At 54.5% G+C, this 27,906-nt stretch overlaps 8 protein-coding genes across 8 annotated transcripts; 5 read left to right on the top strand and 3 right to left on the bottom strand.

Annotated features, from left to right (window-relative positions):
• Nucleotides 1-3,854: 3,854 nt before the first annotated feature.
• Nucleotides 3,855-5,819, top strand: BO86DRAFT_400571 (MFS transporter; the record flags this gene model as incomplete). The annotated part of the gene is made up of 3 exons (XM_025673713.1): nt 3,855-4,224; nt 4,295-4,549; nt 4,615-5,819. The coding sequence occupies 3 exons, from the start codon at nt 3,855-3,857 to the stop codon at nt 5,817-5,819; spliced, it is 1,830 nt and encodes a 609-aa protein (XP_025526587.1).
• A 959-nt stretch (nt 5,820-6,778) lies between these two features.
• Nucleotides 6,779-7,680, top strand: BO86DRAFT_288307 (Mpv17/PMP22 family protein; the record flags this gene model as incomplete). The annotated part of the gene is made up of 2 exons (XM_025667370.1): nt 6,779-7,254; nt 7,338-7,680. Coding segments are annotated over 2 exons (819 nt in total), but the record flags the coding sequence as incomplete, so codon positions are not given.
• A 592-nt stretch (nt 7,681-8,272) lies between these two features.
• BO86DRAFT_121944 (exonuclease V) lies at nt 8,273-10,285 on the top strand. The gene is made up of 2 exons (XM_025666018.1): nt 8,273-8,540; nt 8,626-10,285. The coding sequence occupies exons 1-2, from the start codon at nt 8,409-8,411 to the stop codon at nt 10,153-10,155; spliced, it is 1,662 nt and encodes a 553-aa protein (XP_025526585.1). The 5' UTR covers nt 8,273-8,408; the 3' UTR covers nt 10,156-10,285.
• A 195-nt stretch (nt 10,286-10,480) lies between these two features.
• On the bottom strand, nt 10,481-14,534 carry BO86DRAFT_315600 (uncharacterized protein; the record flags this gene model as incomplete). The annotated part of the gene is made up of 7 exons (XM_025668097.1): nt 10,481-11,246; nt 11,319-11,442; nt 11,511-11,563; nt 11,636-11,758; nt 12,668-12,924; nt 12,985-13,779; nt 13,842-14,534. 7 exons carry the CDS (start codon nt 14,532-14,534, stop codon nt 10,481-10,483), a joined length of 2,811 nt encoding a protein of 936 aa, XP_025526584.1.
• Nucleotides 14,535-14,881: 347 nt separating this feature from the next.
• BO86DRAFT_390067 (RNA-binding snoRNP assembly protein NAF1) lies at nt 14,882-17,141 on the top strand. Its single transcript, XM_025672298.1, has one exon. The coding sequence runs from the start codon at nt 14,947-14,949 to the stop codon at nt 16,942-16,944; it is 1,998 nt and encodes a 665-aa protein (XP_025526583.1). The 5' UTR covers nt 14,882-14,946; the 3' UTR covers nt 16,945-17,141.
• BO86DRAFT_390066 (U4/U6-U5 snRNP complex subunit PRP3) lies at nt 17,032-19,210 on the bottom strand. Its single transcript, XM_025672297.1, has one exon. It carries the CDS (start codon nt 19,047-19,049, stop codon nt 17,259-17,261), a length of 1,791 nt encoding a protein of 596 aa, XP_025526582.1. The 5' UTR covers nt 19,050-19,210; the 3' UTR covers nt 17,032-17,258.
• Nucleotides 19,211-19,366: 156 nt separating this feature from the next.
• On the top strand, nt 19,367-24,945 carry BO86DRAFT_340865 (DNA-directed RNA polymerase I core subunit RPA190). Its single transcript, XM_025669063.1, has 4 exons — nt 19,367-19,613; nt 19,735-20,226; nt 20,301-23,070; nt 23,131-24,945. Exons 1-4 carry the CDS (start codon nt 19,429-19,431, stop codon nt 24,715-24,717), a joined length of 5,034 nt encoding a protein of 1,677 aa, XP_025526581.1. The 5' UTR covers nt 19,367-19,428; the 3' UTR covers nt 24,718-24,945.
• Nucleotides 24,946-24,998: 53 nt separating this feature from the next.
• BO86DRAFT_364286 (TFIIH/NER complex ATP-dependent 5'-3' DNA helicase subunit RAD3) lies at nt 24,999-27,856 on the bottom strand. Its single transcript, XM_025670006.1, has 4 exons — nt 27,777-27,856; nt 27,241-27,697; nt 27,075-27,191; nt 24,999-27,012 (listed from the first exon to the last, which is right to left on the bottom strand). The coding sequence occupies exons 1-4, from the start codon at nt 27,791-27,793 to the stop codon at nt 25,195-25,197; spliced, it is 2,409 nt and encodes an 802-aa protein (XP_025526580.1). The 5' UTR covers nt 27,794-27,856; the 3' UTR covers nt 24,999-25,194.
• Nucleotides 27,857-27,906: the final 50 nt, after the last annotated feature.

The raw sequence follows: 27,906 nt of genomic DNA, 5'->3' as shown, positions 1-27,906 counted from the left end.
CGTCATTTCTCGAGGGTTATCGAGCCAGGAACAATTTCGCCTTCCTAGTTTCTTCTATCGATATCTGCAGCTTTCAACCTTTGTCCAGTAGATTGATGTACGGAGTCTTAGGACGGTGCGTGTAGCTCGGTCCGGTCTCTGCTGCGGGCGACGATGGCGATGGCGATGGCGCTGGGCCGGTTCGGGCGGAAGGGGACGGAGGGGGGGTCATTTGGACGGGACGAGTCTAGAAGCGAAGGACTGGAGAAGGGAGAAGAGTCATGATGAGATCAAGACGTCTTTCGTGGTGCCTGTAACTACTATGTAGCACCGTGGAAGAAAGTCAGTCTCGGCTACTGCGACCGCGAAAAAGGGTTCACCTGAAGGAAGTATCTACTATCGCCAATGGAAACGATAGTAGGTCGATGTGGCTGTAGAATAAGTTAGCACCCTTAAGGGGGGCATGTCGGGGCGAAATTTGGCAGTGTTCGGAAGCGCGACCGTCTCGAGATCATGATATTTCCAGCGTTGCTGAATTGCAACATCTACGTTGTTGTTATTGTGTCGAGGCCGAGGGATGAGTATGATGTAGTTAGCAGCAGGAAGAACTCATATTTCTTACCTTCTTATCATGCGAGCAGAGTCAAGAAGATTGACTACCTAGTATACGGGATCTATAGGCCCTTGGTCCAAGCGTCGGCCGAGCTGCCCTGCGCAAGTTAGGCTTACTGCACAAGGACGGAGTGACTACGGAGTTCTCCCCACTCTCGCCAGCGCCTCTTATCGATAGTCTAGTCGGTGATCGCATACTGGATTGCCTCAGCCTCACGAAACTTCTTTATCTTGCGGAGAAGGTTGTTTCATTCTTCTGGCTCGTCTTAGAATCTTTGCAGCATATTGATGGCTATAGTATTGATGCCATGGTAACACTTCGATCGCATACTCTTGGAAGAAGATATGAGGCGTTTTTGGTGTGATCTCCACGCCCTAGCCACTCAAACACTCAGCTACAGAATCTCTATGACGATGTTGCGGTCGACCGCCAACCTCAACTCTGGAAATGCAGCGCGTTTCAAAATCGGTTCCCACTTTTGACTCGCAAAACAAGCAGAAGAGAAGTGAATGAAAGAGGCGACGAGGAATGCAGCTTTATGAACATGGGGTGTGTCGATTTTGGAGGACCTGCACGAAATCAGTCGAGCAAAGAGTCGGCCGCCGTTCGGGCTAAATGACTCCAGGCGAAGTCTTCCGACTGCGATTCGCTTAAGGGTCATCGACTCATCATGCACCCGCCATGCTTGTGGAGGGATGGAAACGTTACATTCTGCATAAGACTTTGCGCTATACAGTGGCTGCCTCAAGCCGGGAAAGCTTACGTGCAGTTGCCACGTCGTTGGATCGCGTGTTGTTTTTGGATCAAGAGCCGAAAAGTCACAAGACATTCGGCGCGATCTGCCCGGGGAAATTTGTTGCTTTTTTTTTGGTGGATGTTGATTATGGCAGCGATGAGCCTGATGATATTCGCAAGTCCCGACTAGGGCCGGGCAAGGGGACATGGTGATACGACCCGGCAGCGCAGCATGCATGCACCGGCTAAGTCAACTCCGATTTATAAAGGATTTGGCTCTAGAGAAAAGGGCACGGACGTAAGATTTGAGGCTCGGCTCAAATATCATAAGGATGGAATTGAGACGGTCCCTTGTAGCCTGTAGCCCAACGACCAGCTGTGACTTTCCTGGTCTGGATTGCGATCAGTCCATCCCCATCCGCATTTCCCCCTCCGGATCGACGGGAACCGGGGCAAAAGGGACAGGTCAAATGCGAGTCAGACCGCCGGGGGCGCGTTCTGCTCCTCAATTCGGATTCTCCAGAGTTAGTTGGTAGCACGGTCGGGGGATGCGGTGTGACCTCTCTTCGCTTACACTCCTCAATGAACTACTGAGTAGTAGGGCAGGGGGCAATCAAGCCACTGGCGCCTGCGGAAGCTTTCTCGCGAGAAGGACAAGACCGCCAATTCATAGCTTGCTTCTCCGGATCAGACTTTGCCTTTTGGCACTTCCTTGGACGCCAATGTCGACCGATTGCGATCACAAAGCCTTTGTGAACATTCATAAAAATCCAAGCCTCTGAGATAACGGTTAGATCATGCCTAGAAATGATTAAGATGAAGTAGTCCAGCAGGCAGTCGACTAGCTGGTTAGCTGTACGGGCAGGGGTGGGGCGGCGGCGTAATCCGACAATCATCTATTTATATTGGGGTTGATCCTGCAAAGTGCTGAGTATTATCCCAATCCCAACCCTGCAAAATCGCCAGTGGCTGCATGTTGATACTGACAGGTCAGAAGCATCATTAACTTACCTCAGTATTCATGCTACTTAGCGAGGCCATAATCTCTAGGCTGTGTTTCCCGTAGTTGTTGACATTCACCGGACGAGATCGTGACTGTAGTGTTGTTTATATTGTCGAAAGGCCACGCAAGGCCTGTTATACAAGAAACAATCTTTGGTCAATAGTCGGATGTTGTGTTGGATTCGGCCCACTTTGAGCAGGGAGATGATTGTTAATCATATTTTCCATGAAGTCGGATTATCGTCGGGATCCCGTAGCCCGCTTGGCGTGTCTGAATCATCAATCATGCCTGCCGTACGGTAAGACAGAGTTCCAGTTCTTCCTCTCATGTTCCTGTTCGACTCATCAGATCCATCCATGGAACTGCCTGTTCTAGAAGAACGCTAAACCCGTCCCGGGACTTTTATGCGACCCGATGCAGCAGAAGGTTCTGAACTGCATGTCACAATGATGATATCTCTTTCTCTCTCACCCCGATCAGCCCTCTTCGTTGAGCAGGTTTTCTACTCAATATCACTGCTCTCATGATCAGTCCCGACTTCCACCACCCAGCATCCCGCTAAGATCCTTCGACAGTGGGCTGCCATTAATTTCCTGCTAAACAACCTGAAACGACCCTATCTGGGCTAGGACGATGGATTATGTAAGACAGCTATCTGCCTAACTACATACTATCTCCTGGACCTCGGCAAGTTCCCCTGTCGAACAGATAAAATTTCCACCACACACGATCCCCCCACATCAGCCCTTCTCTCTTCATCACCGACTAATCACATCAAACCCTCGCAGACGCCATCGGGACTGCCGTCCACGAGGTGGGCGGACTTGCCCATGGAACCAGCATTTCGAGCCTCCTGGGTGGGTTTTCGGCCCACATTGGCTGAGCCCATGCAGTCTCGCCCGCCCCAGTGATGAATTTGTGTCCTGCATAGGCCGGCCTCTGTGCACGAATATCGGCAGAAAGTCCCCGTTTTGGGAATCGCTGGACTGGTGAGTCCCTGGGTTCCTCGCTTTGGTCTCAGACCGGCGAGGATCCGAGGCTAAAGTCCCCTTCAACGATTTGTCGTTCCCGTTTGTAGCGCCAGGGCGAGATGACGCCGTGGTGGCCGTGGTGGGACAATGCCAGGTGGTGCAGAGATTAGCAGAAATTTCTAGCCCCTCTCCTTAGCCGTGACTCGTTAGGCCGCTGTATATATCCGATGCCATGTCCCTCGATCGTACGTACTCTAGGTTGTTTCGGTTTTATGCTGAAGATCATCTATCCGATTGATCATACCTACCTCATTTGATCGTCGTCTTCAGACGTCGACTCCAGTACCTTACCTTATTAAGCAGCTGTCGCCTAGCCTGCTACTATACCTCTCGGTCGATCTCATTCGGTCACTACTAACGACGATTGTTTGTTTGGACCCTGGGTGGCTACCTTAACCGGTATCGGGACATACTCAACCTTCAACCAACTCCATCAGCTACCTGATCGACTACCAACCTTCACCAAGAGCTCGCCCTTCTCCCTCCCTCCGCAATGGCCAACGACAAGGGGGACAGTGGGCCTTCGGCCATGGCTATTACCGGCAACAAGATCCCATTCTGGCGTCTGTTGACCGACCAAGGCGTGGTAACTCAGGAAATCCTCGATCATCATTATCCTGGATCCGGTACCGATGAGGATCCGTATGCAGTCACTTGGCTCCCCGAGGATCCCCGGAACCCCATGCAGTTCAGCGAGACGAAGAAGTGGACTTTCACCATGATGATGGCGCTCGCAACCTTGGCCGTCGCCCTTGTGTCATCGGCCTACACTGGTGGTATTGTCGAAATCGAAGAAGAATTTGGAATCGGTACCGAAGTTGCGACCCTTGGTGTCTCTCTTTTCGTTCTTGGTTTTGCTATTGGTACGCTCTGCAATCTGTCATCATGTTTTCGCATGTGTGTTGTTATCAGTCCATCCTAACAAATATGCAGGTCCGCTCCTGTGGGCACCGCTGTCGGAAATGTTTGGCCGTCAAATCGTGTACTGTGTCACTTACATGGCGCTCACGGCGTTCACTGCCGGTGCTGCTGGTTCCAAGAACGCCTGGACCCTCATCATCCTTCGTTTCTTCGCTGGTTCATTCGGATCGTCGCCCATGACCAACGCTGGTGGTGTCATCGCCGACATGTTTCCTGCCAGTCAAAGAGGTGTTGCGACAAGTTTGTTCGCCGCTGCTCCTTTCTTGGGTATGCTTCATTCTCTCTGCGCCTTGCCATCTTGAGCTGCTGCTAATCACCATTCTTTGGCACAGGTCCCGTGCTCGGCCCTATTATTGGCGGATTCCTGGGAATGAATGCCGGATGGAAATGGGTGATGGGTTTCCTGGGTGCCTTCACTGGCCTTGTCTGGATTCTTGGATCGTTGACTGTCCCGGAAACTTACGCACCGGTCCTTCTTCGTCGTCGCGCAGAGAAACTGACCAAGCTTACCGGAAAGATCTATCGCAGCAAGACCGACATCGATCAGGGCAAGACCACCCTTGGACAGGCCTTCAAGACTGCGCTGTCCCGCCCCTGGATCCTGCTATTCAAGGAGCCGATCGTGTTCCTGCTTTCTCTCTACATCGCCATCGTCTACGGAACCCTCTACATGCTGTTCGCTGCCTACCCTATCGTCTACGAGCTGCACCGTGGCTGGAACCAGGGAGTTGGCAGTCTTCCATTCTTGGGCATCATGGTGGGTATGATCGGGGCTGTGGTTTACAACATTCTCGACAACAAGCGGTACATCCGTGTTTCTCAGAAGCACGGCGGCTTCGCACCCCCAGAGGCTCGCCTGCCCCCATGTCTGATTGCCTCTGTTGCGATCCCGGTTGGTCTCTTCTGGTTTGCCTGGACAGACTACGTGTCTATTCACTGGATGGCTAGTGTGGCCGCTGGAGTGCCCTTCGGCTTTGGCCTCGTGCTGGTATTCTTGAGTAACCTGTCTTATCTCATTGACACCTACACCATCTTCGCCGCTTCGGTCCTGGCCGCCAACTCCGTTCTGAGATCTATCTTCGGTGCCGTGTTCCCTCTTTTCACGACCTACATGTACAACGATCTTGGTATTCACTGGGCTACCTGTATCCCGGCTTTCTTGGCGCTTGCCTGTGTTCCGTTCCCCTTCATGTTCTACAAGTATGGACCCGCCATTCGCAAGCGCTGCAAGTATGCTGCCGAGTCCGACGCTTTCATGCGACAGATGCTGGCGCAGCACATGAAGAAGGCCGAGGTCGCACCCGAAGAACCTCAGGAGGAAGCCAAGGAGGAGCATGGATTCGACCGCACCGAAGCCCCGGCCGCCGAGATCCTTAGCGCTGACTCCGAATCGAGCCACAACGAGAGATTGACGGACCTGCACCGCACTCGCAGCAAGGCCTCCACTCATACGGTCAACTCCGTGCGCCAATCGCTTTACGAGGGTAACCCCTACGACATTGACCGGGTTCACACTCGCGAGTCCTTCAAAGCTTGATTCCGCTTAGCAGATGCAGGCTCGAAGGGCAAAATCCCATCTGTGGATTGATTTGGTTCGAGCGCCCCTCAAGACGCTTTACAAAACGCCTCTCAAAACGCCTCTCAAAAAGCACATACCCACTTCCCGATTACTTTATAATCTTTAGTATCTATTACCTCTTTTGAAGATGTCGATGTGAGCCGTGGATGGCTGCGTCGAGTGAAATGAAACAATCAGCCTCAATTTCTGGGCAATGATTGTTCGATGATTTGCTTGTTGATATACCCCGTGCTTCTATGTATATGCTACTTACTGTTTGTTGATAGAGGGTGGAGTTTCTGTTTGTTTCAGGCAGTCCTATAGAGATTCTCCGATCTGAATAATGATATTAATTGGATTCAATTTATGAAAGTGTGCATCAATACCGTAGCTAGCTGGAAGCTATACATATCTTATGGATCCTCGGGGTTTTGGATCTTTCGGAGATAAGCGAGCTCCAGCTAAGAACTTTTCCTCCCTGCGATCGGATCGCTTCGCCGACCCTCGGCACCGGCTGTTGCTTATGCGCTCCCGACATTTGCCTTCCGGAGTTTCTTTCCCCCCCCTCCCAAATGATTCATAATCATGGCTTCTCTTTATTATCGCTGCTGACCGACTATAGCCCGTTGCGCCTGGTTCACCCTCTGACAGCATTTCTCAGGCCGTGAAAACGCTTGCATGTTTGACTGAACCTATCGGTGTGAGACTCGTGGTCTGCGCTCATTGATGTGGCCGGTCGCCCAACTCAATACCAGGAGTCTCTCTCGCGACCTTAATTGAACCCTGGCCCTCGCCAACATTCACTATTGTACGAGTTATACATGCGAATAATGATATAGGAATTCATTCCGAACCGCGATATATTCTACACCATGAGCACCACCATCTTCGCCAGACCACCGATCCCCCGGTCGCTGCAACTCTCCCGACCGCTCCGACCACGGAGATATCAATCCTCCTCCCCAGCGTCCAAACCAGACCCCTCAACAAAAGCCTCCTCCCCACCACTCAATGCACAAACAGCTGCCTCAGCCTCGGGCGCTCCGGTCGTCCCGACGCCGACCGCCGCACAGACGGGCTCGCGATCGCTGCTTCAAATCATCCAGGCTGGCCCTGTGGGAAGAGTGGCGCGAGCGTACTCGCGGGTCCAGGAGCGCCGGCCGTATGCGACGCAGCTGTGGAGCTCGGTTATCATCTATCTCTGCGGCGATCTGAGTGCACAATTACTGTTTCCCGCGGATCCGGCCCCGGCGACGGCGACGGCACAGTCTTTGGAGGGAGACAAGGAAGCAGGGAAAGCTGCGGCGGGTAGCGAAGAAAAGAAGGAAGAGAGGACTGGTGGAGGATATGATCCGCTGAGAACGCTGCGACATCTGACGGTCGGGGTGGGATCGAGTATCCCGACGTTCAAATGGTATGGCCCATTCTGCATTCTTTGAAAGTCAAACAATGGAGTATGTAAGGGCTGACTTGATTACTTGCGTGCGTGCTGAACAGGTTCATGTTCCTCCACAACAACTTCAACTACTCGTCCAAATTCCTCTCGATCTTGACCAAGGTCTGCGTGCAGCAGGCGGTTTTCACCCCGGTCTTCAATACCTACTTCTTCAGTCTCCAGTCTCTGTTGACGGGCAAGTCGTTGGAGGAGACCTTTGAACGGCTGAAGCTGGCGCTGCCAGTCAGTATCTCGAACAGCGTGAAGCTGTGGCCGGCTGTCACGGCATTCAGCTTCATGTACGTGTCGCCCCAGTTCCGCAGCATCTTCTCGGGTGTTATTGCGGTGGGATGGCAGACGTATCTGAGCTGGTTGAACCAGAAGGCGGCGCGGGAGGTCGAGGCAGAGATGGCCGAGGCAAGTGCGCCCGTGAGCATGGGCGCTGGTGCGGCGACGATCAAGGCATGATGGGGCCGTTCTTGGCCTACTACATTTCCTTTCCTTTGTTTCTGTTATCTGGCTTTGAATCGGGATATCCTAGACGTCTTCATGGCGTGCCGCATTTGTCTATAGATTAGCATGAAGTGCAAAAGCGATAGAACAAATATATAGACTTCGAACAGCAGCATTGCCTGCTCGGTATATGTGATGCGAACGGAAACATATTTAATAGTGACTCGATCACATTAACATTAACCATTCGATGGAGTAATCGAGGGTGGTATTGGGTTGCACTTGCAGTGGTAAAAGTGGAAAGGATGACGTGAGGGATGCTTCACAATCGGCCTGCTCTCATTCGCCTCTTCCTCTCGGTGGTCTCGCCCGCCTGCCTCTCGAACGCAACGCAAACCACCTCGCATGGCATGAACGCTCCCCACGCATTGCAGGCATGCCCTGCCACAAACAGTCTCCGATCCTAATTCCCGGTGCGTTTGCGGATAGCGACAGCAGCAGCGATTACGGCTCCGACTTTTCGCCCGAGGAAGAGGCGCTGCTGGACGAATTGTTCGCGAAAGTCGCCCCGGACAACGCGACAGTCCCCGACCCTGTAGTCGCAGTACCCGCACCGTCACCTCCACCCTTGCCAGTACCCATCGAAGCTCCTGCGAGTATCGCAGATATTGAGGACCAATATGCAGGCTCACCGTCTCGCCCGTTGCCTCGGGTGTTTGGCAGGGAGAAACCCGCCTGGCAAACTCGCCGGACTTGGCCGTACGGCGCACGTCGGCCAGCGTCGATTCCAGGTCACCGTGGTACCACGTCTGGTAATACCCTCTTCTGCTTTAAAGCCATGCTGCTTTGTTTCGCCGGTATTGTGATCGCGACGCTAACCTGTGGCCCTCCACGAAGCGTTTAGTTGAGCATCCGAATTCCTCTGAGGGCCGAGAAAAGGAACGCGAGCGCCAGGCAGCTCGTCACCTCGAGACCGCCACCAACGCGGTGAGCACGGAGGAGGATACGCGGTCCCCGGTGGAGCGATTCCGACGGCCCCCGAACAAGGCTTTCTCCGTCACGGACCTGATCTCCCCGGCCTGGTGTGAGCTGCAGTATTGGTACTCGCTGACGAAACATGGCCGGAAGCGTCGAACCGCGGCGATGAAGCTCGGCAGTACGATACACAAGACGCTGGAAGACGAGATCTACACGACGGTGCCGGTCGAGATCACGACCAAGGAGGACGCGCTCGCCTTGCGTATTTGGAATATCATCCAAGGCCTGCGGCTGCTACGAGAGTATGGCATCACGCGGGAGCTGGAGATCTGGGGCTTGGTGGATGGCGAGCTTGTCACTGGCATCATTGACCAACTGTCGATCGAATGCCCAGATCCAGCCCTCGAGGCGACGGCCGCCTCGTATTATGCCGACGTCGAGGCATCGAGGGCTATCATGCCGGAGTATCAGATGTCGCTGACGGACTATTTGCTTGCACCATCACGTGGCGGGAAGAGGCTCTCCGATGTCTACGGGAGGAATGAGGAGGAGCCAGAAGCGACCACCGATGAAGCGACCAGCAGCCAGGGGTCTTCCGAGCTCCCTAGTATACCCCGGATCTACTTGACCGATGTTAAGACGCGAGGCAGTGCTTCCGTGCCAGCGGTCAAGAGTTCCTCGTTCCGTCCCACGCAGCTCCAACTCCAGCTATACTATCACATGCTGAACCGCCTCATCACCAGCGACGATGTGACCATTGACGTCCTCGCTGCGCGGTACAATCTCGACGCGCAGCGTCCTTTTACCGAGGCCTTCATCCGCGAAGTGGGCGGTCTCAACGACCAGTACTTCGACGCGCTCTCGTCGCAGGAGTTCGACCCGGATCTCATCCCGACGCAAGAAGACGCAGACGCTCAGGACGTCTCCTCGTCGTCACCGACATCATCATCATCATCATCATCATCATCTGCTCCACCCGCCAGCCAAGACTCCACCAGCATTCTCACCTCCCACAACAGCCTCGCCGCTCTCTGGAACCTGATGAAGGAGAACCTCCGTCTGACCTTCCTTCTCCCGTCCTCACCCTCCGTCTCCGTGGCCCCGTCCATCCCCTCCGAGTTCCAGCCCGTCACGCTGGAATCCTACCCCACCGTCGTCTCCCCGCTGCTCACGGCGAAATACATCTCCTCGAAGCCGACGACCGACATGGAGAAACGCGTGCTGGGCAGTCGATCCTTCCTCTTCGACCCGAATTCCTTGACCTCCTACGTGGCGGAGCAGATGGAGTGGTGGCACGGCGAGCGGGCACCGCGCGGGGTGGAGGTCATGGATGCGTGGAAATGCCGTATCTGTGAGTTCCGGGATGAGTGCGAGTGGCGGCAGGAGCGCGAGTGGGATTACTCGCATCGCCGGCGGCAGAAGCTGGACATTGAGATGAACGCCACTTGATCTGCATTATGCCTCTTTAGATCCAGGATGTGTTTTTGAAGGGTAAATTTGGTCGGCGCTTTTAACATGGATAGACGTACTGTTTTAAATTTTAGGGTTCGGTTGCATACTCGCATAGGTGGGCAGGTTGCAGGTCCACAGATAGGAAAGAGATATAGTTCAGCAGGTACTGTGATCCTAATAATGAACTGAAACCAAAGACAAACCTTATACTGAACAATCTCATCTCAGATTCAAAATTCACCAGCCGTTAAAAGTCCCGTATATACAAAACCATGCTATGACCCCGAACCAACCCCCTTGCCCAAGAAAAACCCCCCAAACTTCAAAAAGGATACTTCCTCACCTCCTCCTCCCTCTCCACATCCAACCCCGCCGCCACCTGCTCCGCATGCTTCCGATCCAAAAACTCCAACAACACCTCCTCATACTTCTCCTTCCCCTTGTACCGCGACACATCATCCCCCCAACTCCGAATCGCCGACGCCAGCCGGCCCGGCACAAACGGCTCCTCCGCCACCGTGGTGATGGGCTCAAAGTACGTGCGGATCGTAAACACCACGGCGCCGGACCTCGGCAATCTCCGCAACGACTGCCGCTCGGAGCGGAAAAAATGGTGCTCGATCGCCTTGTTCTTCTGGGCGGTGTTCCACGACACCTCGGCGGCATCCTCGGACCCGATGCTGTGCGACCACGCCAGCGCGTCGTCCACCTGGATGAAGTAGTTGTTGCGCACGACGGGGTCCTGCGGCCGCAGCCGCCGGAAGAAGTTGCGCATCCCCCGCTCCAGCTTCTCGGCGTACTGGGGCACGGCGCCGGTCGTGTGGATCTCGGACAGCCGCAGGCCGTACTTGTCCTCCAGGCGCCAGAAGCCCGCCAGCAGGACGGCGCCCGCCAGGAGGTAGTATTCGCCGTCCGCGCGCTCGAGCATGATGGCCAGGTCGTCTTGGATGAGTCGCGCGCAGGTTTGCATGGGGTCCTCCGGGAGCGGGCGCTGCGTTGTGTTGAAGGTTTCGTGCGTGGCCAGGTTGGTTATCCCGGTGGGGGTCTTGCGGAATAGGGTTGGGTAGCGTTCGGGGAGGTAGGTTGTTCTTTTTTTTTGTAGGGGTTGGGTTAGTTGGTGGGAGGGAGGAGGGTTTGAAAGGAGGTAGGTGCAGACGTACAGCTCTTCCAGCAGCTCGATGGCGGCGTCCATTGCCTCCGGGTGCGTGCGGCAGCATTTCGCGCCTCGTTCCTCAATGCGCTTGGCTTTGTCGGCGTGGTAGCGGAGGTAGTGGTTGTCCAGCTCTGGTTCAAGAATCTAGGGTTAGTTTTGGGGGGGGGGTGTTTTTTAGGGGGGTGGAGGGCAGACTGACCGATCCATTCGTCCCATTTCATGCTGCGCAGGCCCATCGTGACGAAGTATTTTCTTTGCCTCATTTTCACTGGGGTCAGTTTACTTCTTGTGTAGCACAAAGGGTAAATTTGGCTGAGAACTTACGGTCCGTATCGGAATGGGCGGTAGGGAATCGGCTTCGTCGTGTGCACGTCCCAGTCGGGGAACGGGGTCGCAGGCGGTCGTTGGAAATCTGAAGGCGTCCATACTGTTGGTAGTGCGGTGTCGCTGTCAGTATGTTGGCTGGGGATGTTCTGCAGTGTCTGCAATCGCGACTGTCGATGCGTTCGTTGTTGCTTACCGCCAGGGGTCCGTTGGACATCCTCAGTCTTGTTCCTGGACGCCTCGAGACTCGGCGTCGATTGTCTGGCACGACTCGACCCAATGGTCTTCCATGTGCGGAGGAGTGTGTTGAGCAGGTAGACGCCGATTGTGGTTGCGAGGCAGACAATGGCCACGTTGGGGGCGTGGAGTTGGATCGTCTCTACCAGCTCGGATGACATCATGGTTGGTTGATATGCTAGAGATGGAGGATGTGGTGTTAGTATTTCACCATGATCAGAAATTCAGAATTCAACTCCAGATTCAGCCTGGCACAGTCATATTTATACAGAATGCGTAGGTACATCAAGTCAAGGGTGGAACCACTCAGCCTGGACTGCACATGGCAAGACTTCCATCCAGCCAGCAGTTGTTACCGTTTTGGTTAATGGAACGCGACTGATAAACCGAAGATAGGCTTCAGCGATAAGATCCGTTGTCGGGGGTTGACCCCTCACATAGTCTCATGCCCCGGTGCATCGAAACCCCCAAATCTGCGATCGGCCTGGCCTGGTTGTTGCGGTGGCGGTCTTATCTCTGCCCGTGTCTCTCTCTCCCCTTGCTATCGTGTCACTTCAGCAGCCGGGGGATATCTTTTCCCAATCAGGCAAAGACTCATGTCGCCCAGAGAGAGAGGACGAGAACAAGCCTGTGTGGCTGCTCCTCCTGCAGGGTCGCATATGACTTACTAACATGGGCAAACCGGGGAGAATCGATGCAATGATGTGTTTGGTTTTGTTCATCTACAGTAACTGATCTACTACTGGTAATTTGTGGGGAGTCACCGCCTCTGCTGCACGCTCCTGCATTCAGTACCGGGGCTTTGCATCTGCACCGCGTCGTCGAAGCAGACAGTACTGTCCCCAGTGCCGTCGCAGAGATGGCGGCACTATCGGCAAATCCGGAGTCCAGATCAGACGGCCCAGAAGACCCGTTTGAGACGCATCGAGGAAGTCGTGACATGCCAGTTTTTCCCAGTGCGTTTCATCCTGGATGTAGGCCGGCTCCAGTTCGGTGGCCTCTCTGCTGGGGAAGTGGGAATCGACCAGGAAGGAGCACTGCGAAATGTCCACCTATACTTTCGCGTTAGCACCTGCAGTAGAATGCGGGGAAAAGGTCTGGAGTGGTCTTACGTATTTTCCAAGGTCTTCCTCGTTCCGATCATTCATCCCCGCCGGGATCGTCGACGTGCCCTGCAAAAGAGAAGCCAAGTCCTTGGCTTCGGGAAACTGGCCCGGAAGCAGTCCGCGGAACTCGCTGCGAATGAACTTGGCTTGCATATCGCCAGGCAAAAAGAAGGACGAAGGAAACCTGTACCACTCTTTGCCCAGACACAGCGAATCACCAGGTTGAGCCATCCCGGGCTGCTCCAAGGGCTCGAAGACCTTTAGTGGAGCATTATAAGCGGTGATCATGCCCAGGGTTCGCAGGAAGCCCGCGCTGATGGCCACGAGGAACATTGACGCCACCGCCGCAAGCTTGAGCTTGGGTGCGAAGCGCCCTGCCAATTCTTTGGGATCGCTGGAGCCCAGATACGACAGAATCATATGCACCGAGATGGATGCGTTTAAGGCAAGGAATGGATACGCTGGGTACATGAACCTCTCTTCCTTGTGGGGTTGCGCCGTGAAGATCGCGAGCCACATGTAGAAGGGCGTGATGAGAGCCAGGCGTCTCAACAACGTCTGCTTGTCGGCTGTCTGAGAAGGGAGAACCGCCTGAAGAGCCAGCAATGGCGCCGCAGCCATCGCAAACACGAACCAGATATTGAAGTTCAGCAGCAGATTCCTGATATAGAATGTCCACGGCTCGGTTCCGAAGATGTCGGGTCCACGACCCTCTCCGCCAAAAACATTGTATGCGACAATGTTCCATGGCACGATCACGAGCTTGCGCAAAAATATATGATCGACCATGACTTCGGCAACCTGAGAAGCGTTAACGCGCATTGGACACGTCGCGATTTTGAAGTGAGTATAACAAAACATACCAGAATTGTGAGGCACCTGATAGCCCCATCAAAAACTCCACGAATCAATCTGGGCAGGTTTCCGCTAGCGAAGCCAATGACCACCTCCCTCAACAACAGCGGAATGATAAGAGCTCCAGCAAATGGCCAACCGACGACCGCGCCAATTCCGAACCACATGATCCCCTGGGCCGTTTTCTGACCACCTCTTGAATCCAAGAAGGCCGTCAACCCGAGCATAGACATGTACATCGTGAAGCTTGACGGGAGAAAAGCCGTGGATGCGTGGAAAATGCCAGGGCTGAAGAGAATGACCATCAGGAAGACGAGGCCGATTCGTGGGCTAAGCGTGCGGCAGATGGCGGAGTACAGTCGCGTTTGACAGGCGGCGCAAACAATGGCAAGGAAGAACCGCACTGCATAGAACTCGGAAGATTTATTCTTGAGCGCCAACGAGCTAATTTTACCGACCAATGCATGCGCAGAGACATAGAGCCAGCTGCGGATGGAATAGACTGGAGAATATTCCCACGTCTGCAGGCCATAACCATGGGCCAGGTAGTGGGTTGGCTCCCAAAAGTTGAAGACCTCATCGCAATCCTGGATTGGAGCATATAAAGCAGCGAGCACATTTGATATAAGACACAAGTAAAGGGTGACGTTCAGGGGCAGGTAAAAGGGAGACGGCGGGGGCCTGTCGAGTGCGTTCGTCATATTAGCGCAGCTTTCGAGCGATAGGAAGATGATGCCAGCTGGTGGGACGGTACCTTTTTTTGGTGCGCGGAGTATTTGTTGCGCCTGCTAATGCCGATGCAGCATCGACTTCCCTCGTAGGTGCCATGATTTGGCAGTGGGCGATGGGGGAGGGGTTCACCTTGAAAATAAAAAGGGAATGACAATGATAGATTATTGTTGTTTGTGGTCTACTCTGTATACTCTATAGATAGATATCCGATGCACTTGGGGCGCGGGAAGAAAGATCCGCCAGCGCCGGGCGCCTTATCGATAAGCGACTGTTCGGCTCGCCTGGGCGATTCCGTCGAAAAAAAGTTCCTGCTGCTCAGAGCATCTCCAATCTGCGACACAGATTGTCTCATTCTTGGATCATCTCCTCGCGGACATCAGCATGAGTGACTCTCAGCCTCTTTCTCACCCTTTGGGACTTACTGAAGACCATAGCGAAGGTCCCCAAGTCAAAAAGCCCTGCATGAATGACACGCCACCCATTGCTTTGACACCGGCAGATGATGGGAGTGATTTCTACAACACACCCTTAAATGCAAGCACCCCGGTGACGAGCAGCGACCTCAACGACAAGCAAGATGCTTCCAACGGTCCTACAAGCGATCCGATGGCACCTGTCCATTCACATCTCCCTATTCCGGGATTGAGCCTTGTCAACGACAATGTCCCAGAGACCTCTTCAGAGACCCAGCTTGAACAAACACAACACACCGGCACCAGCCAGAATATCTCTGCTACGGTCGCGCCCAGTTTTGTGGTAGAGCAGACTGCTCAGGAGTCTGCCGGAACGCACCATGAAGCCATGGAATTGGATAAGGAGATTCCCGGGGACGCGGCTCCCGAACGGGAGGAAGGATCTGCTGCGAATGCTACCCAGGAGGCAGAGGAGGAACAAGATGATGAGCATCCCGAATGGGAGATTGACTCTTCGCCGTACGAATCCTCCGATGATTCTTCGACCGATTCCTCCGACGACAGCGATGACGACGAAGATTATCCGATTCTGAGCCCGGAAGAGCAGGCGCGAATCCTGATGCAGGCGGAACTGGGCTCGGACGATGAAGGTGATGGAAAGGGTAGATCGGGCAGCCAGTTGAAGACCGCGAACGAGCTTCCGGAAGAGGTTCTGCCCATCCCCGACATCACCATCTCCCCGGAAATGAAAATTGTGTATCTCGGAAAGGTGGAAACCATGGTCGAAAATACCATCCTGATCGTGGCAAACACCTCCGGCGAATACCAGGTGCTCGAGTCGGGCTCCTTGCTATGTCTGGAGGACCGCACTATCGCAGGTGTAGTCGCCGAGACGCTGGGCAGAGTCGAGAACCCGCTTTATGCGGTACGCTTCCCCACGGCAGCCGCGATTGAGGAGCGGGGGATCACGCAAGGCAAGCCGATCTATTACGTCGAGTCGCATTCGACTTTTGTCTTCACCCAGCCCCTCAAGGGTATCAAGGGAAGCGATGCTTCGAACTATCATGACGAGGAGGTCGGCGACGACGAAGTCGAGTTCTCCGACGATGAGGCGGAAGCCGAGTATAAGCGCAAGGTGAAGCAGGAGCGCCAGAAGAACAAGGAGGGCAAGAGCGACTCCACCAGGGCGAAGCGAGGAGCACCAGGCCCCTCGAAACTTAGCCACAGCGAACTGAACTACGACGACAGCCCGGCGGACGATGGCTATACGCCCCTTGCCCGTCCGAAGAACCTACACGAGATGATGCGCCAGCAGGAGGCCCCCGTCGAAGCAGATGGTCTCCCTGGTCACAGCAGGAACAACTCCGGTTTCCGTGGTGGTCGAGGCCGAGGCCGAGGATCTGATCGCGGTCGCGCTGGTCGTGGCCGCGGAGGAGCCGGAGCCGGATCTCGCGATGCTCATCACGAGCGTCCCGACCGTTCTTCCTACTATCAGCAACAGACGCAGGGCACTCAACCCCAGCCTCAACCTCAAGCCCAGAATCAACACGCTGCCTACCTACAGCAGTTGATGAGCGCTGGCCAGCAGCCCAGTGCCTACCCTCCCCAGCAATACCCGTTCGCATTCCCGCAGCAGCAGCAGCAGCATCAGCAGCAGCAGCAGCCCTACCAACAGGGAGGAGCTATGCCGGCTCCATTCAACTTCCAGGTTCCATTCCAACAGGCCTACCAACAACCACCGAACCCCTACCCACAACTCCCCCCTAACATGCAAATCAACCCTTTGCTCATCGCTGCCCTCCAGCAACAGCAACAATTACAGCAACAGCAGCAACAGCAGCAGCAACACGCTCCGGGACAGCAACCACCGGTGCAAGCTCCCACCATGAACTTTGATCAGGTTAAGGCTCAGTTGGATCTGCTGCGGCATCTGAGCAACAATCAACAAGGCCCGCCTCGTCAATGATTGCGTCTCATCTTCCGTGTGCTTTTTGGCATTTCGTTCATCAAAATAAATCTATGGTGTTGGGTTTTAGCTGCACTTTCAGGATTTCTTGGGCATTCTTTTCATGGCATGGGTAATCAAAAGTTTTCAACTTCCGTTTACCGGTCAACATGTAGCGTCTCTGAATATGTACAGTGTGCAGACTGGTTCAGTCCGAATATCATGAGTAAGTTATGAGTTCTAATTATACACGTCACTGGCGTAGCATCTTATGGTAAATCACCACCGATCCCGTAATGATCGTGGCATGGTACTGCTCGAAGACCACGAAATACTTACGACTCGCTCTGCTTGGCGCTCTTTGCCAACGCCCAAAAGCTCTCCAGCTTCGCTCGAGCCAAGACGTCCTTCGCTTGGGAATCAGTTTCGCAAACACGCGCACCCAACCACTTCCGGAATGCTCGGGCTTTGACCTGACCCTCCCACAGCAGCTCGCAAGTATTATGGCTTAAATCTTTCAGCTCTCCGGTCTGCTCGTCCTCGGCGGCTAGCCATGACGCCTGAGCCTCGCGATTGCCCTCTCGCACCGCTCCGGGGCCCGCATTTTCCGTCCAGTCAATGCGGTTAATCATCAGTTTTCTGTAGTTGTTGATCGAATGAGCACCGCCCTCAACAATGACCAGGTTGAATCGAGGGTGCATGACACAGACCCCCGTGAGGGCATTTTGTTCGGCATTCTTGCTGATCTTGAAGCGGTGTCGTCCATTGGCGAGCGTATCGATACGATAGACCGACATCAGCACACCACGCTCCGCATCAGCCTCTTGCTGCCGCGCGAGCTTCTCGCGTCTCTCATCCTTGGTCAATTTGCGCTCAGCGTTGGCCGCCTCGTGCTTGTCCTTGCGCTCGGCAATCTCTCGATTGACGCGCGCCTCAACAGCGGTGGGGTCTTTGACTGCCTGCTCGCCGAGCACCCGCATCAAGTTCGACTTCTTGACCTTGGGCGGCGGCGCCGGCTCCAGACCCAGCCGGATCTTCGCCTGTTGCTCCTTCAAATCTGCCATTCGTCGCTGGCGACGGATCTTGGCCTGCTCCTTCGGCGTGAGGTACATGGGTTTTTGTTGTGGTAAGAATTTCTCCTGGGGAGGGTCGAGAAGGACAGGATGCTGGACGTATCGCGTGATGATCGTGTCGGGGGTGTCAATCTTGAGCTTCTGCTCGTCCTCGATAGCCGCGTAGTCCTCCCCATCGACCAACCCTTCATCCCACCATTCGATCGCTGGAGGCGCGGGTACCAGGAAACCCTTCTCAACGTCCAAGTCTTCGTCGATACCGGCCTGTCGCGCTCTTTCTGCGATCCGCTTCTTCATAGCCTCCAGCTGAGCCTGCCGCCGTAGAGCGGCCGCCTGCTGTATGTACTTGCCCTTCTGGTTGAAGATGAGCTGCCGGGATTGTCGAGGCTTCGCAATTGTAGCCTTGGGACCGAGGCTCGGGTCGAAGTATGGGTTGTTCTTGATCTCCTCCAACGACGGGCCCGAAAGATCAAGACCGGCTCGATCAGGCCGGCCGGCCGTAGCCGGAGACTCAGTCCGACGGCCTTTCGACTGCATGGATTGCCGCCCTTTACCACCTCTGAACTCAAGGGTATCCGATAGCAGGGCGGGGTGGAGACCGACATCGAGACCACCGCGAGCCCGTGACGAGCCATCATCTTCGTCTTCGAAAGGAGGCGGCGGCGGAGGTGGCGTAGGAGCTTGGGGAGCAGGCGTAGGGACAATTCGTTGCTGGGCGGTCGCGGTGGCTCGTCCGGTAGCAGCAGCGACTCGGGCCTTCATCTGTTCTAGCCTGGACATTGCCGGGCTGGCCGCGGGAGGTGTTGGACTCGGACTTGAAGCGGCTGGCGAGGGAGACGGGACTATGCCCTTCGCGGCTTGCAGGCGAGCACGTACTGCTTCTGCTTTTGCCCTGGCCTCTGCGACCATCTTTTCAATGTCCAGCTTGCCCGCGGCAGGCGCTGCTTTGGCGGGCGCGGGAGAGCCATGATTGGAACGGGGTCTTTTTTGAATGTTATCTTGGTCATCTTCGGGGTGAGGGCGCTTCAGCGCATTTCCTGACGCGTCAGCCATGATAAGCGGAGTGAGGTGTCACCCTGAATACGGCCAACGAGAAGTGATGGAGGAGCCGATGACCAAGAAAGAGAGAGAGAGAGGGAGAGGAAGGAAATGAGGTAGAGAGAGAGAAGCGAAGCTCTTGGGAGCGGGCGGATCTGCAAGACAGACAGACAGACAGACAGACAGACAGACAGACAGACAGACAGACAGACGGAGGAATCACGGGGTGGGCCTTCCGCCGGGCGGTGCCGCAGGGCAGAAAAAAAGTTGGGTGCAACTTTTTCGCATCGTCGCGGCCGACGAACCCGCTTTTTCGATCTCCCCCAGGCCAGCAGCCATACAAGGACCGAAGGCATCGCACCACCCGTTGCTCCAAGAGCTGCAGGGGGACATCATGGCGACCTTCGCACGACCGGTGGCTTCCTCCATCGCGGGGATTGACTTTGGCGTCTACACCGATGAAGACATCAAAGCTCTCTCTGTAAAGCGAATCCAGAACACCCCGGCGCTGGATTCCTTTAACAATCCTGTTCCCGGTGGTCTCTACGACCCAGCTCTGGGTGCCTGGGGTGATCATGTGTAAGTGCAAGATTCTCTCTTCTTTTCCTACTTGGGATATCGACTTCGCAATGTCATTTTGCTCTCATCCAATTCCGCGGAATATCTGCCAGTAGCGGGGTCCTGAACTGACGGCAACCAGTTGCACAACATGTCGGCAATCTTCTTGGTCTTGCACTGGCCATTCTGGTCATGTTGAGCTGCCAGTCCGTGTGTACAATCCCACACATTTCGAACAGATGTACCGTCTTTTGAAGGCGCAATGTGTCTACTGCCATCGCTTCCAAATGTCTCGCTTCGAAATCAACACTTATGCCTGCAAATTGCGACTCCTGCAGTATGGCTTGGTCGAGGAGGTTGCTGTCATCGATACGATGGCTCATTCGACGGGCAACAAGAGAAAGGCCGCCAAAGACGGCGAGGGATCCAGCGATGAGGACGAGGACGATGACGACAAGATGGCTCGCAGAACCTCCTACGTCAAGAAATGCATCCGACAAGCGCAAGCAGATGGAAGACTGAAGGGTCTTATGGCTGGTGCGAAGAACCCCTTGGCTGCGGAGCTGCGTCGGTTCCTCGTGAGAGAGTTCATGAAAGCTATTGGCACCCCGAGCAAGTGTGCCAGCTGCAGTGGGTATGTTATCACTCTCATATTTCCCACACGTCCTTTTCCTAGTCAGCCGAAAGCTGACCGACGTCGCTCTGCAGTATCTCCCCGTCCTATCGGAAAGATAAGTTCTCGAAGGTTTTCCGCAAGGCTCTACCTGAGAAGTCCAAATACGCCATGCTGCAGGCTGGATTCCAAGCACCCAACTCCTTGATCCTTCTTCAGGAGGCTCAAAAGTTCAACAGCAAGGATAAGGAGGCACAGGCGGATGGAGCCTCAGACACCGCATCTCAGGTTCATGGCGCCGAGGAGGAAGTTGCTCGTGGCAATGCTGTTGTCACCGAACTCGAGAGCAAGAAACAGACTGCCGGTGAAGGCCAGCAATACATGCCTTCTCCTGAGGTTCATGCCGCATTGACCTTGCTTTTTGAGAAGGAAGCGGAAATCCTGACTCTCGTGTACAACTCTCGACCATTACCGAAGAAGGAATCCCGAGTTAGCGCAGACATGTTCTTCATCAAGAACATCTTGGTGCCGCCCAACAGATATCGTCCCGCCGCACAGCAAGGAGCTGGCGCTATCTTGGAGGCTCAACAAAACACCATATTCACGAGTATTCTGAAGAACTGCGACATTATCAACCAGATCAGCAAGGAAAGACAAAGCAGCAGCTCTAGTGCTGCGATGCGCGTTCGCGATTACCGTGATCTGCTTCACTCCATTGTTCAGCTCCAGGATACCGTGAACGGACTGATCGACCGCGACCGCAATGCGTCCGCTGGACCAGCTGCCGCCGCCGGCCCCAATGGTATCAAACAGATCCTGGAAAAGAAGGAGGGTCTCTTCCGGAAGAACATGATGGGAAAGCGTGTCAACTTCGCCGCCCGCAGTGTCATCTCTCCCGATCCGAACATCGAAACCAATGAAATCGGTGTCCCCATGGTTTTCGCTAAGAAGTTGACTTATCCCGAGCCTGTGACCAACCACAATTTCTGGGAAATGAAACAGGCGGTAATCAACGGTCCCGACAAATACCCAGGTGCTTCTGCCATTGAAAATGAACTGGGACAGGTCACCAACCTGAAATTCAAGAGCTTGGACGAGCGTACTGCATTGGCTAACCAGCTGCTGGCGCCCTCGAACTGGCGCATGAAGGGGTCTCGCAACAAGAAAGTCTACCGTCATCTTACGACTGGTGATGTTGTGTTGATGAACCGTCAACCTACCCTCCACAAGCCGTCTATCATGGGTCACAAGGCCCGTGTCCTTCCCAACGAAAGAACGATTCGCATGCACTACGCTAACTGTAATACCTACAATGCGGATTTCGATGGTGACGAGATGAACATGCATTTCCCTCAGAACGAACTTGCCCGGTCAGAGGCTATGATGCTTGCGGATGCGGACCATCAGTACCTTGTCGCAACGTCCGGCAAGCCTCTGCGTGGTTTGATTCAGGATCACATTTCCATGAGCACCTGGTTCACGTGCCGAGACAGTTTCTTCGATGAGGAGGATTATCACGAGCTCTTATACAGCTGTCTTAGACCCGAGAACTCCCACACCATTACCGACCGGATTCAACTTATCGGCCCGGCCGTCATTCGACCCAGGCCTCTCTGGACCGGCAAACAAGTTATCACCACCATTCTTAAGAACATCATGCCACCAGGTAGAGCCGGTCTTAACTTGAAGAGCAAGTCCTCGACGCCCGGTGACCGCTGGGGCGAGGGCAACGAAGAAGGCACAGTCATCTTCAAGGATGGAGAGTTGCTTTGCGGTATTCTCGACAAGAAGCAAATCGGTCCCACTGCTGGCGGTTTGGTTGATGCCATTCACGAAATTTATGGACACACCATTGCGGGTCGCTTGATCAGTATCTTGGGTCGTCTTCTGACCAGGTTCCTCAACATGCGCGCTTTCACTTGCGGTATCGATGATCTTCGTTTGACTAAGGAAGGTGACCGCGTACGCAGAGAGAAGATCAGCGAGGCTGCCGCCATGGGTCGTGAGGTCGCACTCAAGTATGTCACTCTCGACGAGGCTAATGGCGCCGACCAGGACGCCGAGCTGACTCGGCGTCTGGAGGAAGTTCTTCGCGACGATGAGAAGCAGAGTGGCCTCGATAGCGTTTCCAACGCCCGTAACGCGAAACTGTCTACTGAAATTACCCAAGCCTGTCTTCCTAATGGTCTTGTTAAGCCCTTCCCCTGGAACCAGATGCAGTCGATGACAATCTCCGGAGCCAAGGGTTCTAGCGTCAACGCCAATCTGATTTCCTGCAACCTTGGACAGCAGGTTTTGGAAGGTCGCCGTGTACCTGTCATGGTGAGCGGTAAGACGCTGCCCTCTTTCCGGGCGTATGACACGAATCCCATGGCTGGTGGTTACGTGTGTGGTCGTTTCTTGACTGGTATTAAGCCCCAGGAATACTACTTCCACGCCATGGCTGGTCGTGAGGGTCTGATCGATACTGCTGTCAAGACTTCCAGATCCGGTTATCTGCAGCGTTGTTTGATCAAGGGAATGGAGGGCTTGAGGGCGGAGTATGATACTTCGGTCCGTGAGGCTTCCGATGGATCCATTGTCCAGTTCTTGTACGGTGAGGATGGTTTGGACATCACGAAGCAGGTTCACCTCAAGAACTTCGACTTCTTGGCGTCCAACTACCTTTCCATCATGTCGCAGGTCAACCTGACCAGCGACTTCCACGGTCTGGAGAAGGAAGAGGTCGTCAACTGGCACAAGGATGCCGTCAAGAAGGTTCGCAAGACAGGCAAGGTCGATGCTATGGATCCTGTTCTTTCACTTTATCACCCTGGAGGTAATCTGGGTAGTATCTCCGAAGCATTCTCGCAAGCGCTCAAGAAGGTAAGAGTCCACTGAGAGCCAATCAGCTTTCCAGCATGACTGACACATTCACTATTATAGTACGAGGATGCCAACCCCGATGGACTGCTCAGGGATAAGAAGAAGAGCATCGAGGGTGTTATCACTAAGAAGTCATTCAACACTCTGATGAACATGAAGTACATGAAGTCGGTTGTGGACCCTGGTGAGGCCGTCGGTATTGTGGCCGGGCAGTCTATTGGTGAACCTTCCACTCAGATGACTCTGAACACCTTCCACTTGGCTGGTCACTCCGCGAAGAACGTCACGCTGGGTATTCCCCGTCTTCGTGAAATTGTTATGACAGCTAGTGCCCACATCATGACCCCTACCATGACCCTGTATCTGAACGAAGAGCTCTCTAAGGAGCACTCTGAAAGATTCGCCAAGGCCATTAGCAAGCTCAGCATTGCAGAGGTTGTTGATAAGGTTCAGATCAAGGAGAGAGTTTCTTCCGGCAGTATGAAGGCCAAGATCTACGACATTGAGATCGCGTTCTTCCCTCCTGATGAGTACACCGCCGAGTATGCTATCACGACCAAGGATGTGCAAAACGCTCTGCAGAACAAGTTCATCCCGAGACTCGTGAAGCTTACCAAGACCGAGCTCAAGAAGCGTAATGACGAGAAGACGCTGAAGAAGTTCTCAACCGCTCAGCCTGAGATTGGTGTCTCCGTTGGCACGGTCCAGGATGCCCCGAGCGGCAGGGATGCCGAAGAAGAGCCCATGGATGACGATGTCGAAGACGATGAGGACGACGCCAAGCGGTCCCGGGGCAACCAGAACCGCAACAACCAGGTCTCCTACGAAGGCCCGGAGGATGAAGAGGAGAACATGGTGCGCCAGCAAGATGCCATGGACGAGGACGAGGATGACGAGGGCGACAACACGCGCCAGAAGCGTGATGTCGAGATGGATGATGACTCCGATGACGACTCCGAGGAGCATGGCAAGGACGCCAAGCTGCGCGAGGAGGACATCAAGAACAAGTACGGCGAGGTCACTCAATTCAAATTCAACCCCAAGAAGGGCGGATCCTGCACCATCCAGTTGCAGTACGACATCGACACCCCCAAGCTTCTGCTCTTGCCGCTGGTCGAAGACGCCGCCCGCACCGCGGTCATCCAGTCCATCCCCGGCTTGGGCAACTGCACGTTCGTCGCGGCGGATCCCGTCAAGGGCGAGCCTGCCTATGTCATCACGGAGGGTGTCAACCTGCTCGCCATGCGCGACTACCAGGACATCATCAAGCCCCACTCCCTCTACACCAACTCGATCCACCACATGCTCACCCTCTACGGCGTGGAGGCCGCGCGTGCCGCCATCGTCAAGGAAATGTCCGACGTCTTCGAGGGTCACAGCATCTCCGTCGACAACCGCCACCTGAACCTGATCGGTGACGTGATGACCCAGTCCGGTGGCTTCCGTCCCTTCAACCGCAACGGTCTGGTCAAGGACAGCTCGTCCCCGCTGGCCAAGATGAGTTTCGAGACGACCGTCGGCTACCTCAAGGAGGCGGTGGTCGAGAGAGACTTCGACAACCTCAAGAGTCCCAGTGCCCGCATCGTTGTCGGTCGTACCGGCATCGTGGGTACGGGTGCATTCGATGTCCTTGCCCCCGTGGCATAGACAATCCTCCGTCGCCTCTGCCTCCTTCGCACTGTGTATGCATTTCTTCTCGTTGTATATGCCTTGCCTATCTGATTTTGCATGTAACTCTACGCACTTCCTTCCTGTGTTTTTGTTCCCCATTTCGTCGTGTCTATGACGTGTCCAACGATTTCTGTGGAGTTGTCTTTCAGCGGAATAAGAAAAAGTCCTTCTTATTAGTTCCTTAAGATATAGCATTCAATAAAGAGTATGAACCTTTTTTGACCTGAACCAACACAGAACCCGGCAAATACGTTTTAGATTTTTTTATTTTGAGTAAGTAGCTGCGGCCTAATGTATTACATTACCAACCCTTTCCAACACCGAACCATCCGTGGTATCATGCAATCTATGCAAGCATTTTTTTCCTTGACCGAGAAAACAAGAGGTAAACAAAAGGGGTGAACAAGTCAAGGTTGTAGAGGAGGAGGGGGATAAGGGAAACCCGCCTGCAGGTCACTGAGCATCCAACATCATTAGATCTTCGTCAATGTCATCGTCGAACTCATCGTCCGGCGGGGCAGCGGCACCGCCGCCGCCGCCGCCACCATAATAAGCACCATTGGCAGCCCGTGCATTGACGAGCTCTTCTTCCCGCCGCAACCTCTCCTCCTCGAGCATCTGCTTCTCGCGATGCTTCTCCAAGTCCGCCAGGCTCCACGTGGAGATGCCTTCCTGATCGCGCGCCTTGAACGGCTGCGCCATGGTGCGCAGGAAGTTCTTGGCGGTCGCCACGGCCATGTCCGTGCTGAGGTTGGTCTCGCTCTCCAGCATGGCCTGACTGATCCACTTGGGGAGCTGGTTGCGCTTTTTCTGGAAGCGGCGGTCGGCCAGGACCATGACCCCGTAGTCATCCTTGCCGCGGAGCACGCGACCCAGGCACTGGGCGGCGTGGCGCATGGCGTCGAAGGAGAGGAAGTCGTTCTCGCGGATGCGGTAGTTCTCGCGGAGGAACTCGAGGCGGGCCTTCAGGATGCGCGATTCGGTGTACTGGAAGGGCACGCCGATGTTGATCACCGCGCGGCCGTAGTGGTGGTCGAAGTCGATGCCCTCGGAAACCTTGCCTCGCGCGACGCAGAAGAGGAGGGCCCCGCGGCCGTTGCAGCACGCCGTGCGGTAGGTTTCCAGCGCCAGCGAGGACTCCTGTGCGTCGGGGGTCTCGACCAGGATCAGTTTGTAGTTCCAGATGGAATCCAGGATGCCCATGCCCTGCCACATGCTGATGATGGATTCCATGTAGAGGTAGGACGGGAAGAAGACGACGATGCCGTCGGGGGTGATGCGCGAAAACTCCAGGACCATGTTGCCGTAGTTGCGCACGACGCCGGGGTCGTTGCGGATCTGGAAGGAGGAGGAGATCTGGGCTTGGTCGGATCCGCGGGTGACGATCATGGGCAAGAATGATCGGCGGGCAAGGGTCATGCTGTATGATTCCTGGAGGACGGTTTCGAAGCCTAGCATCTTGGGGTACATTTCGAGGGGCGACAGGGTACCCGACGTGATGATGACGGAGCTGAATCGGTCGAAGACAGGCTTGATCGCTATCGCGGCATCTAAGCAGGTGAAATGCAGCACGGGGTTGGGTACCGTGGCTGCCTCCGACTCGAATGGCTCTAAGATCAACAGAAAGCCCTTTTCGTATGTGGCAACCAAGGTAGCGAAGGTTGCAACCTCTTGCAGCGGTTGGTAGTCCTCTATGTTGATGAGCTCGAGTGTGCGCACGAGTGATGTCAAACGCTCAGCGCAGAATCGTAATGGCTTTCGCTCGATGTATGTCAGATCCTTGACGTGCGTCAAGAATGATAAGGGTGTTTCGGAAATGGTGTGTGTGACTTTCATTCGGGTCTTCAGGTATTCAATGAACCGTTTGAGGAAGGTGACGAAGTGTTCGGCGCGACGGATGTTTCCTGGTACAGCTTCCTTGAGCAAGTCATCTGGAAGGACTGGGTTTGAGATGAATTGGTCCTCCTCTCTAGCTTGCTCTGCCTCTCGAAGTCCTTCAACCAGCTTTGTGTATTCGTTTTGGAGCTTCTCAGCATCCGAGCTCTTCATCTCGCTGATTTTGCGTTCAAGGTTGTTCGCGCCGCGTGTGGCCTTCCGCAACGAATCCTCAGTTAAGTCGATACTCAGAGATTCAATGCAGACGTTGTCGATGTTGTGCGCCTCGTCGAAGACAACTATACAGTCTTTGGAGAGCTCTTTCGACACTCTTTCGGCGATCTTCGGATCGAGAAGGTAGTGGTAGGAATAAATGATAACGTTACAGAAGGGCATCTATGAGGGAGGCGGGCGACATTAGTATAGAATCCACTCTACCGGATACTGTGAGGACTTACCATGCGACGGGCCGAGAAGTATGGGCATTGCTTGTGTTCTTCGCCATACCGACTTAACCCATCAAGGGTGAAGACACCGGGAGGCACGAGGTTGTGCGGTTCGAGAAGGTCAAGATTCTGCAAAGCGTCAGTCAAGCGTCGCACCCCTGTGAGGAATCCTCCATACCTCATGATAAACACACAGCTCGACATCTTCACCCCGCTCCTTCTTCTCCTTGACGAATCCTGCAGTTAAACTCCGACATCTTGCGTCGACCACTGTACCACTCTTTTCTCGCTTGACCGACGGATGCAGACACAGATTCTTTCGACTGGTTAACCCAAGCGCGCGGAAATCTTCAGTGTATCCCAGCTCCTTGGCGCGAAAACTCATCAAGGCCTTCAACTCGGCCAGCGCCTTCTCGATCTCGGACATCGTTCGAGAGCAGTAGATGAGCTTTCTATGCTCGGGATAATGCTGCTGATACGCTACGATCAACGATAGCAGCGAGACAGTCTTTCCGGTACCTGAGGGCATCTCCAAGACACAGTGACCCCCGGCATCGAGGGTCTTCTTGAGATCGCACATGTAGGCATATTGTTCGGGATAGATGCGAGGATAAGGGAAGAGCACGGGGAGATCACTAGACGCCGGATGAGATTAGAAGCTTGTTTCTGCGAGATACGCTGAGCGGGGAGGGTAGGAATGCAGGTGACACTTACTCAATGAAGAACTTCATTGTGACGGATGAGCGCGGTGCTCGCGACGAGGAAGAGGAAGCTGACCAGAGCTCTTTTCTCCGTCGCTTCTATCTTTTGCCTCTTCTTCTAGACTCGCGCCGGCTTTTGCCCG

Source organism: Aspergillus japonicus (genome assembly GCF_003184785.1).
Source record: "Aspergillus japonicus CBS 114.51 unplaced genomic scaffold BO86scaffold_32, whole genome shotgun sequence".
In the NCBI taxonomy this organism is placed as follows: Eukaryota; Fungi; Ascomycota; class Eurotiomycetes; order Eurotiales; family Aspergillaceae; genus Aspergillus; species Aspergillus japonicus.
Note: the sequence above shows the minus strand (reverse complement) of the source record. Positions and strands in the feature narration are given on the sequence as shown.